This window comes from Leuciscus leuciscus (assembly GCF_965113295.1).
Source record: "Leuciscus leuciscus genome assembly, chromosome: 18".
Classification (NCBI taxonomy): domain Eukaryota; kingdom Metazoa; phylum Chordata; class Actinopteri; order Cypriniformes; family Leuciscidae; genus Leuciscus; species Leuciscus leuciscus.
The window spans coordinates 14132511-14144749 of NC_138742.1; the positions used below are offsets into that span (position 1 = coordinate 14132511).

Consider the following 12239-nt stretch of genomic DNA (forward strand, 5'->3'; position numbering starts at 1 on the left):
AATAATTTTGCCACACACACACACACAAAATTGTTTCGTTTTTTTTCCTGATGTATTGCGAAGTTGCTGTTACTTTATAAAGTGTGGTAATTTCCTTTTCAAGCCACAAGATGGCGGCAACTACTCATCAGGACTTCCATTAACTTAAAAGGAAACGATAGAGCTTGCATATTTGGAGTTTGTTATCTACCCCTTATTGGTATTTCTCGTGTAGGTTTATTATTTCTAATATAATTTAAAAAAAATTTAAGTACAGAAAAGCTGAACATTTCCACCAATATGGGCCAGGAAAAAAAAGCCCTTTTGTGATAACTTTCCCAAGTTTCCGCTATTTTTTTTTTTTTTTTTTCTGTAGAGCCACATGCTATAATTGAAAAAATATTTTGTTGAGTATTTTATTCAGTGTGTATCTATATCTATCTATATATATATATATATATCTATATCTATATATATCTATCTATATATATATATATATATATATATATATATATATATATATATATGTGTGTGTATATATATATATATATATATGTGTGTATATATATATATATATATATATATATATATATGAAGAGTTCAGATGCAAAAGCCTCTAAGTGCCATTTGAAATTTTCTTCTTGAATGATCATTTTTACAAAGCTTTAGTCATTTCACTTAAATGACAATTAATGGGTAATTTAATTAATTTGCATTGCCATTTAAGTGAAATTATTGAAATTAAATATACGAGCTTGATACGAGCTTGATATCATTCTAGAAGAAAATTTCAAATGGGACTTAGAGGCTTTTGCATCTGAACTCTTCATATGTAAACATTAAAATCTACTGTCACACTATCCCTCACATTTTTAAACCCTTGGTTTTGTCTCTCTTTGAAATTCTTCATAAAGCAAAGTAAAACCAACATCGAATCACATTATCATTAAATATAATTATTATTTTAAGTCTTTTGTATAACACCAACATCTAGTGTGGCTGAGAGATGCCAACAGTGGCAACTGGGCAGTCTTGTGCACCAGTAATGTGGGCTGCTTTCCATCCAGCCAATTAGTGTAGTGTTTCTTGAGCTTTAAAGAGAAAACTGGTGATCTCCTGAGAGTGGTCTTGAAATACGCCAGGAAAAATGCAGACATCAAACAATAAACAGAAAAATTATTTGAGAATTTAAGAGTCTGTGTTTGAACTGTATTTTTTATAAGGGTCAAGGTAACAGGTTATAATGAGGTAGTCAGTAGTAGTTCACTGGCAATATTTAACTTTAAATTAATAACTTTTACAACAGTCATTATTAAATGTAAAGAGTGTATACAGTACTATGGCCAAACTTTGATCCAAACCTGGTTAAAGAGGAAATTCTGTCTGAGTAGGATATATTAAAATGAACTTTAATCTTATTTATTTTTTAATATTTATTAAAAAAAAAAAATTGAAAGAAAATTATATAAAGTTTACCCTTTAAAATGATCTTGAAAAGAAACACAAATTGTCCAGTGAATGAGAACACTTTTATGCAAAATTAAAGAAAATTATTTCTTGGTTTGGTCTCTTGTTTGAAAATGACAATGTAATGATTACAAGTTAGTTTGACAAGAATGTGAATATTGCATACATATATATATATATATATATATATATATATATATATATATATATATATATAAAATACTGTCACAATATACTACCCTTACATTTTAAAGCATTGGTTTTATCACAGCATTTAGGCCTATGTATTCTCTAAAAGTAAAAGATGGCAACAATGTAAGATCTGAAAGTAGGCCTTCATTATTAATAAAATACCAATTCAGCCACTTCTGATCAACTGAAAATATTTAGACATACAGAATTGATAAGATAACCATAATTTATCTCTCTTTTTGCCTACACATGGAGTTTGCGGAGCTAGCAATATTGTTAGCACTGCTGTTAATCATGTTTGTGCATGTTAAGGCCAATTTACACCAACACAAATGTGTACGATTTTGGGACCTGTCCAAGCCAATGCATAAAAACCCCAAATGGGGGTGAGAACTCCAAAATGTGGTGGGAGCTCCAAAATACGGTGTGGCTTCCTCCCACTGACAGACAGCAACCCCAATGTAATTTCACTTTCTGACAGTAGGTGGCGTTTATATATATATATATATATATAAACAAAGCACTGCTTAACTGTCTGTTCATGTCATGACACCTGCTAGTCACGAAGGAGAAAGTGAAACAGTATACATGTCTTCAATCATCCGTTCAAATTCAGACATCAAGCAACATGTAAAATAAGAGTACAACGATACAAGAGAGCCTGTTCCAGATTGTTCCTCCGCTGTTAACTGTCGCTCAGCAAAGTAGTCTGTTCGTGAATGCCACCAAGTCTTAGTTTTATGTAACAGCATCTGCTCTGACCATGTGTCCAAAAACATGAATCTTATTGGTTGGCCAGTTTTCTTAACTCTGCAAGATGGAAAAGAAAGATAACCTCTCCGTAAAAAATCGATCGCATAGATGGCATGCAAATCTTTGTGTTGTTCTAAACGAACATTACCAGTAGTTCATTAGAATTAAAGTGTTTATCGCAACAAATTTTCACAATTGTCTTAGTGTGAACAGGCTTTTAGCAAGTACTGAACACAACAGCCACTGCAGGTATTTACTCTTAGACACCATAGAGGGCCCTGTCTAAATCACAGCACGTTGAGTCCAAATAAATGCTGGAATGACTCATTCCTCGACACACTTGTAGTCACCCACAGTTCTTCAGGTCCAGTTCTGAGTCTCAGTTATCATAAATGTTGCAATACTTTGGTAGTGTCAGATAAATCATACCCATACCGTTGTGTTGTTCTCAGGAGGTTTCTCCTGTCAAGCAAAATGATGAAATGTTAATGGAAATGCAGTTGTGCCACAACAGTTTAGCACTAAAAATATGCTGTTTTGTTGTTGAAAAAATTACATATACGAAGAAGCCTTTGCATCTTACCCGCTGCAGTTGTATGTAGACCACAGCATCATGGATTGTAACAAAGATATGCTGAGGATTCATGTATTTCATGAGCCCACTGGATGTGAGAATCTTCAGTACACTTTCTACAGAAGAGATAAAATATTACACTTAGAAAGTAGTTTGTAAGGATTTTCCAAGTATATACCTGGAAACTCACCATTGCAGTTAGCCAGGTATATCGTTATCCCAATCTTCTGGCACTCCATGCACATCTGTGACAGGATATAAGTACCGTGAGCATGTGACACGATTCATGAGGATGCCGACTGGTGTCAACTCACTGGTGTCAGCTCACCTGTATGAATAACCGAGCTCCCGCAACATCCACAAAAATGACACTGCTGCAGTCTATCAACACGGCCTGGACTTCACCCTCAGCCATCTCTGCATTAAACAATTGAGAAAAACCCACAAGTATGATTCGTCTGAAGTAAAAGACTCTCTAATGTGATGTTTGATGCTGCCAAATAAAAATGGGAACGGACCTGATCTGAACAAGTCATTCTTTGAAGAAAATGAACTGTCTGCAACTCCTTGTTCCTTGAAAAAATAAATAAAAATAATTATCCAATCAATCCAATTTTTGCATTATAGTGGTTTTAAAAGAAGTTAAATGCAGGTAATATAAAACCGCAGCCACAGTATGAGACACCAATATTTAATATGCATTTAATAATAATATGTAATATTATATAAAAGGTACACTATGTAACTTTTGGGCCCTCTAGCATAAAACTGCATGCTTTTTGTGGAAGAACATTGTTTTGGGTGTGTTTCGGGTGGAGTATGTACGCAATTTCCTGTGAAAACCATCCCGTCAGGTCTAAAATATAAACACTTATAATAGGCTTACCATAGCGAATCAGGGTAAGACAAAAACACGTTTTGGAAGAAGGATTGATAATGTATTTATTCTTTGGTTAAATTTAGTTAATTTTGAACAAAAAAAAAGATACATAGTGTACCTTTAATAACCAGTTCTTCCACCAAGTAATATAGTTCAGTATTCTAATTATATAACTAATATAATGTGACACGTAGTGACTTGGCGCATTAACAATTAACAGAATGTGCATTTGTGCTTTTACAACAGCCCTGAACATGGCTAATGAACATTCAGAACTATTTTTTAATGTTTTAAATAATTTTAAATAAAATGCTAGTGGACATTTTCAGGCTTAAGCCAGCAAATAATTCAAAAAGCAAAAACAGAAAAACTATACATATAAATTGATAGATTGATTGATCATCTTACTACAGAGCTAATGGCCTCTCTCTCTCTCTTCTCTTTGAGCTTCAGGGCTTTCTCTCGGCTGCGTATCCTCTCAGGCGTGAGGCCCAGAAGCTGAGCCATATCGGCCTTGAAAAAGCTACGGTTGCCATAGTAGATAGGCCCATTGTAAGTCAGGATCTTCACACCAGGAACTTCATAGCACTACGATTCAGAGGGATGGAGAGGGTATAATCATATCATCAGTTAAACAACAGAGATGTGATTGAGACAAATCCAGCCGAGCAAAGGTTAAGCGATTGCATTTCCAAAAAAAGGCCCAATTCTAATCATAGTAAATTACATTATGTGTGGTAATAAGAAAAGAAACTTAATATGACTGACTCTGTTGACTCACTTTATTATGGTTGTTGATGGATCTGTAGATCTCCGTGTTGGCGGCTCTTCCTAACACAGAGCAGTTGGCCCTGAAAACAGAAAGTTTACTGTGAGTTCAGGGACATCTTTTTGACTCAACTTTATCTCCCCTTTCCTTAAATGTGAATTTCATATCCGCCAGGAGAGGAAGGTTGTTTTGGAACACAGGGGTCTGTAAGGGATACTGGTTTGCTGTTTTTCTACAGCCCCTGAGCTTTGGAAAGCATAATTAAAGGATGTAGTAAACATGATTATTAAAGCAGATAAATACACAAATCTAATTAGGTAGTTTCGATCTCAATTATATGATGTACTCAATATCTTGTTTCACTGGGGCTGCTCTAGTTGGATTGCTAATATCGTTATCTCTATACGGTCAGAATGATACTCTAATTCAGTGGTTTCAAGCTTTCTCCCAGAGGATCACTTTAAAATGCTATATGTTTCACCACACTTCTGAAATCTAAGCATACTTGTAATTATATCTGATTTACACAGAAGTACCCTGCATCCACAAACAATTTGGTTATCCTTAACATATACAGACATGCCAATTCATCTTTAATGGGAATCCTGTGCATTCTTTTTCTACAGCAAGTATATTCAGGAGTGATTGTATTGCTTGCCAAACTAAAATCATTGCACACTTCCAATATGTTGCATGGTGTTTGGATTTCTATTTTTAATTTTTTTAAATGCTAAAACATTTTTTGACATGTATAGAACTGTTTGGTCTGGTTTATCCATATGGTTTTAATAATTTCTATTATATAATAATTTAAAATAATCTATTATCTTTTTTTCACAAAATAATTTTCACTTATTTATGTGTTTATTGCACAGATTAGGTTTTAGTGGCTAAGAGTGAAATCCAAGGCTGTGTCCGAAATCGCCCCCTATACCCTTAAATAGGGCACTATTTGAAGGGACAGCCAATTGTAGTGGTGTCCGAAACCATAGTGGATGTAATCGAATGCACTCATTCAATCCCATACAATGCACTACAACTGATGTACGCTCAACTAGACAATACCCATAATGCACTGTGAGAGTCGAACGCATGACAAATTAATTCCCGCGTCTTGTCAGAAGATGGCGCCCGCAGCTGAATCATCCATCCATCCATTTTCCAAACCGCTGGTCCAATGAGGCTACAGCGTAATGTCATACAGGTAGCCTATAAATTCCGTTTTCATTGATTATTAAATTGTTTAGTTAAGGTTACAGTTTCCATGACAGAGTTCAAGATGAGTCTTTTCATCTTACAACTGGAGCTGCCAGTTTGTTAAGTTTCAAATGATTATTAAACAGCAAGCTCAAACTATACAAAAGCGGCAGACCTTCCGGTGCACTCAGTGTCTGAATTCATTCACTCGTTTTCATTCACTCCTTCAAGTGGACTATATCTGTGGAGTAATGTGGGGAATAGTAAATGAGGGTATAGGTATTTCGAACACAGCCCAAGTGTGACGCACATATCATGAAAAATGAAGCCAAAACATTTTGATCACCCCCTGGTGGCTGGCTGCAGTATATAGGTCAATAACCATTGTAAACCATAAACCATGTGATAAAACGGTTTTTAAAAGTTAGCAAATTCAGGCCCCCAAAACGCTGTTGGCGTGTAAATGAACGGCCAAAACACAAAGTTTTTCATTTTAGTTGAAAACTGGGTAGTGTAAACGGCCCCTGAATCTGCAGGAGTATGGGTGGCTCCATGGGCGGCACTACTGGGCAGCCTCGGAATCCAAATGACGTAATCAGCACAGCACACTATGTCAACGGCCATTTCTGGGATATTTTGGCTCCATTTTTCTACAGTGGAAGGAAGTGGAGACATGTCATCCACCTTTTTTTACAGTCCATGTTGAAATCATAATAATTTCCTCTAAAATCAAGTATGTGTGGTGACCCTAAGAGAACACTAGTAACCCCTAGTGGAAGTCATGACCCTGAAGTTGGGATACCCTGCTCTAATTTATACTAAATATCTCAAAAAGTGACAATATGCCCATAATGTATCATAGCATTTTATCCAATAAATAAAGTTTAATTTTAAAATGAGTATATAATGCCCTAAGAATACCTCTGTGTGCGACAGATAACTGTCATCATGGAGAAGACCACCCCAATGGCCAGGCCCAGGTCAACATTTAGCACAACAACTGACAGCCAGGTCACAAGCCACACCATCTGCTCAGACATATAACAAGAATTAAAATTGATCAGCTGGACTCAATGTTAAATTAAAGATATATAGCACTTTTCTGGGAACGAGAAGTGGTAAAAACATACAAAATCGATTTTGCTGACTCTCCAAAGGTCAGGAAGATCCTTAAACAGCAGAAACATCTGTCTCAGGCTGGTTACGTTTATACAAGCAAGCACTGCCTGGGTGGAGAGAAGGGAGTGGGATGTTGTTGGTTATATTGATAACTCCTTAAAGAGAACATGAATTCAAAATGTACCCTATTTGTTTTGTAACTATGTAATGTCTATGAACCATGAGACAATATTACTCTAAAGAAATATCCCAATAAATACAATAAATGCAACTTAAATTTATTGCAAATGTGTCATTGGTAAACCTGGCTAACAAAAAAAAAAATGTTCTAAGAACTTTTTGATAACATTTGATTAAGTTATTTCTAAATTTTCTCAGGACGTTCAAAATGTCAATTTTTTCAAATGTTTAAAGAATATTTTTCTTGTTTGTGGCAAGGTTAGCAAAGACATTAAGGGAATGTTTCATCATTTTAAACATTATGGGAACGTTACTTTTTGAATGTTGAACATTTTGAAAAAAGTAGTAATAAAAAAATAAAAAATGAATATCCAACTAAAATATTTCAGAAAAACTTTCTATGAATGATGGACACTTTTGTGCTAACATATTGAGAACATTATTAAAGACCAGATAAATATGAACAAACATGCTATTAATATAACTGGAAGAACGTTTGTTGAAAACTTTGAGAAAACCTTGGTAGAAAATTAGCCAATGTTCTGAGAATGTTTCCTGTTAGCTGGGAAGGGACTCTTACCTTGGGTAAGAAGTAAAATAGAGGTCCTATCAGCAGAAGTACAATAAGAACGACCAGACTTGTGAACAGTCCAGCGAGCTGTTGAAGAAAAAGGGTTTTATTGTATCTAACTACTCTACTATGTTCGACAAACAAAACAAAACTTGTAAAGAAAATCATTAACTTAACTTCTAGCAGTGAATATACTACAGTAAAAATTTCATTATTTCATGAAATTCATGACCTTCGCAACATAACATTGCTTAGTTTTGTTGTTGTTTTTTAACATGGATTAATTGGCTGAACAGTGAACAGTAGAGGTGATCTCAAACAAACCAGTACCTGTGTGTGACCTCCAGCACTCTCCAGTATGTTGGTGGTGGCCAGAGTAGCTGAATTGGGGAAGCAGGTGAAGAGAGATGACACAGTGTTGGAGATCCCATGTGCTAGAAGCTCCTACAACAACAAGAACATTATCTTTTGTTATTACATGGCTCTGTGGAATACTTGATTCTGATTAGTCAATCGCGCCATCCAGCTGTAAATTATTCCCAGATAACAACCGCTGAAAACAGATAACACAGGCTCATCCGGGTTACTGAAGTCAGCAGCGCTATACGCTTGCTAGGAACGTTTTATCTTCATGGAAGTTTTGCATTTGGTGAGCTAATAAAATATTAAACTCAGTTGAATCAATATGTTGTGTACAGTTATTTAATTATGCCATCCAGTATCATGGACTCGCTCTCTCTTGTTTCATACAAACACAGCTGCTGCCAGTTTGTGACTAGTGTATTGTACACTGTTGGATTATAAAATACATTATTTACCTGATTTGGATCAATGGAGTATCCATGTTTATCTGCATAAATCATGGCCAGAGAAACAGACACAGCGTAGGCAACAAGGGTGATAGCAACTGTGTCACCAGCAATTTCTGGAAGTGTCTCCAAAGCAGGCAGACGTGGCTCAGGGAAGCTGAAAAAATAGTAAACTTTTAGCTTTAAATTATAGTTGGTCCCACTTTATATTAAGTGTCTTTTACTGTGTACTAAAATTTAAATTAATAATTTGATACAATGCACTTATTGAGTTCATACAATTTTTAACACTGTACTTATATTTAAAAAATACCTGCATTATCTATAATTACTTTCTGAAATTACATCTATAATTGCACTGTTGACCCTTCCCTTACACTTTAACCCACCCTTAAACCTACCCATACCACCAAACCTGTCCCTAACCTTACCTGTATCCCACCTCAACAGCAGCACAAGTGTTTTGCAATACTACATCAACACAATAAGTGCATTGTACCTATCAATTTCTTTTATTTTTATGTAAGTACATAGTTAAAGACACCTAATATAAATTGTGACCTTATAGTTAAACTGCAGGTTGTATTTAAATTGCAGGGTAAATAAAATTAAACATATGGATGCATTAAATTGATTAAAATTGACAGTAGAGTCTTTTACATTGTTACAAAATATGTCTAATTCAAATAAACGCTGTTCTTCTGAACTTTCTATTCATCAAAGAAAAAAATGCATCACATTTTCCAAAACTGTTTTTAACATTGATAATAAGAAATGTTTCTTGAGCACCAAATCAGCATAAACTGTAAGAAAAATGTCTGAAAATTCAGCTTTACCCTAACAGGAATAAATTACATTTTAAAATATATTCAAATGGAAAACAGCTATTTTACATTGTAATAATATTTAACAATATTATTGTATGCAGGCTTGCTGAGCATGAAACATTTACAAAATATTACAGATCCTTAACCTTTGAACGGTAGTGTATATACCATTACTATTGATGAATATTATGAATATAATGTATTACATACAAGAATATATTACCCTGCTGGAATATGTCCTACTATCTGTATGTCATACTTGGAATCCAGAGAAAAGGCATATGTAATTCCTGTTGCAATTATTACCTGCAGGAGCCACAACAGAATGGAAGATTATTTTTCACAATGCAGACCACAGTAGAAAATATGGTTGATGATGAAACTCTCATTATACTGGACTAGTTGGCTGATGAATGGCAAATATTTGTACAAAAGTTCATTTACTTATTTATGTCTGTGAGTCACTCTAAATCTTTTCAAATGCCTGTTGTGAAGTGCAGACTCACAGTGATGATCTCTATAGGGATGGGAGTTCGCAGGCGCTCCCGAAAGCGTGAGTTGACCTCTTTAACTGGCACCAGAACAGCCAGGCAGAGCAGTGATATAACCAGCTCAGCCAAATTAGTGTGGGGCACATTCTCCATCACTGAAGCCAGAGTCTGTGGGTTTAAAGGGAACCTCTGACATGCCTGATTCATTTGTGCTCAGTCATATTCAGTGATACTGCTTCTGTTGTTACTAGAATTATTACACTAGTAACCAGAAAAGGAAAAAACAGTCTGTGTTATGCCATTTCTGACCTTAAAAAGAGAGAAGGCACCAGCATATCGGGGTAGTCGTAATCCCAACATGCTTTGCAGCTGTGAGACGGTCACATGGAAGGCGGCTGCACTTGTAAACGCCTTAACAATCGGTTCTGAGAGGTATGTGGAAAGGAAACCCAACTGGAGGCCGCACATGCATAGCTGGAACAATAAAAACAAGCAATACAATCTCATAATTCTGTATTTAAATAGAGTGCTATGTGTTTAAGTTGAGCAGATGTTGTTTACCATCATTATGCCTGAGAGAAATGCTACAGCTGATGCCACTCCAATTCTCTGGGCCTCAAACTCTGCAGCCTCTGGGCTACTGGAATTCAGAGCAAGCGGGATGGGAACCAGTTGCTCCACCACCGAGCCAGTCATCAGACTCAACACAGCAAAGGTACCTGCAAAAGTCAAACCCTTGGATTATGGTATTTCATTTTCTTGATTAAACATTGACTGGTTAAACATGGTTGCGGATTAAATCGTTTTTTCACAAAGCCAAACTCTGGTAAATGATGGGTCTTTTACCTGTGGAAACGTGGTGACCAGTGCCGAAGAGCATATAGAGAACCACAGGGAAGAAGGATGTGTAAAGACCATAGACAGGAGCCACCGATGTCAACAAAGCAAAGGCCATTCCTAACAACAACGAAAAAATTTATGTTTATGTTGTCTTGAATATGGGTAAAGACATGATGCATATTCAATTCATTTATTAAATTAAAGTAGGCTACATTAAAAGTTACACTCACACAATATCTTAAATAGGCTAATGCATTTTCTATGATGAACATGTAGGCTACATTTCTGAATTATTTTCAGCAATCTGTAGGCTATGTATTTTTATTCGCCAAATCAAACTCGTAACGAATATGCAGGACGCCATGTAAGTCATGTGACAAGTAATGTTTTTTTTTTTTTTATCACGTATTTTAACCTTTTTATCTAAAGTTTTGTTCAATGCGAAATTGCGAATGGAGTAAACATTAGAAAACGTCACAATAGCTGTTACTCAAAATGATCTAAAAAAATTTAATAAAAAATACATACACATTTATCTATATCTATATCTATATAGCCTACACACACTTTTTAGTAATTATTAAATTGTGTTCTCAGGTGCATTCAAGTTACAAATAAATGACGTTTATGAACGTTTTTAGAAAACCATAGCCTATGAATCTGACGTTATACAGAGATTTACCTTTCCAAGAACTTGGCAAGTATTTTAAACCAAATTTGTAAATTATATATATATATAGGCAATAAACTTTTTGATGATTATCAAAAACATAGTCTAGTCTAACAGTCTAAAAATAGTTTTTTTTTTTCTAACAAAAAAAAAGTTTATCTCATTAAAGCCGTAGCCTACCGCATGTTGATGTAAAATAATTCATGATGTTATATAGGCTAATGTTGTAAATGATTTTAGCTTATTATTCAAATATTTTTTTCGTATTCTCTAACCTTTTCTTTCTCTATTACGTTAGCCTACTACAGCTAGAAGCAACTAATTAATTAAGGTTTATTTTTACCTTGGGGAATGTGTACTATTCCAACAGTCAGTCCCGCTATGATATCTCCTAACAGCCATTTTTTGAGCTTGTATTTGGGCAGCCAGCTGCACACGGGCAGTCTCTTCTTGAGCAGGTGAACACACTCCACCTGAGAGCAGCTGCATCTCTGCGCCAGTCTGTCGCGGAGCCGCTCTCTCCCACTAGACTGCGCTTCGGTGCCATACGTCTGTCTGAAGCGATCCTCAGTGTATACGTTTCTATACACAGCCACAGACGCGCTCATCTCGTCCTAACGTGTTCTTCCGAGAGCAAGGTAAATAATCTTCAGAGTTAAACTGCTCCAAACAAGTGCCCAACCCGTCATTTATAGTAGGAGTCGCTGGAAGTTGACATCAGGAACAATTGTATTTTCCTGTCAAGTACTGGAGCCAATTGAACAGCAGGGTTTTTTTTTTTTTTTTTTTTTTTTTTTTTAATTAAGTCAAAGTAAAAAAAAAAAAAAAAAAAAATCTACTTTGGAGCTTAATACTTAACAAACCTCAGTGTTAAATGTCTTGCAACTCTTCCAGGTCCTACTGCTAAAGGCTTTTTACAAA

General features: G+C 35.4%; 1 protein-coding gene across 2 annotated transcripts; it reads right to left on the minus strand.

Annotated features, from left to right (window-relative positions):
* Positions 1-1176: 1176 nt before the first annotated feature.
* On the minus strand, positions 1177-11977 carry slc26a10 (solute carrier family 26 member 10). Of its 2 annotated transcripts, XM_082144896.1 has the most exons (19): positions 11662-11977; positions 10655-10765; positions 10370-10527; positions 10118-10282; positions 9824-9976; positions 9541-9623; positions 8500-8647; positions 8012-8125; positions 7691-7768; positions 6942-7037; positions 6733-6839; positions 4627-4696; positions 4254-4433; positions 3484-3538; positions 3294-3382; positions 3156-3210; positions 2975-3081; positions 2827-2853; positions 1177-2448 (listed from the first exon to the last, which is right to left on the minus strand). In XM_082144896.1, the coding sequence occupies exons 1-19, from the start codon at positions 11924-11926 to the stop codon at positions 2443-2445; spliced, it is 2067 nt and encodes a 688-aa protein (XP_082001022.1). In that variant the 5' UTR covers positions 11927-11977; the 3' UTR covers positions 1177-2442. The 2 variants fall into 2 exon arrangements, with proteins under 2 accessions (XP_082001022.1, XP_082001021.1); XM_082144895.1 differs by having other exon boundaries at positions 1177-2853; positions 11662-11976.
* Positions 11978-12239: the final 262 nt, after the last annotated feature.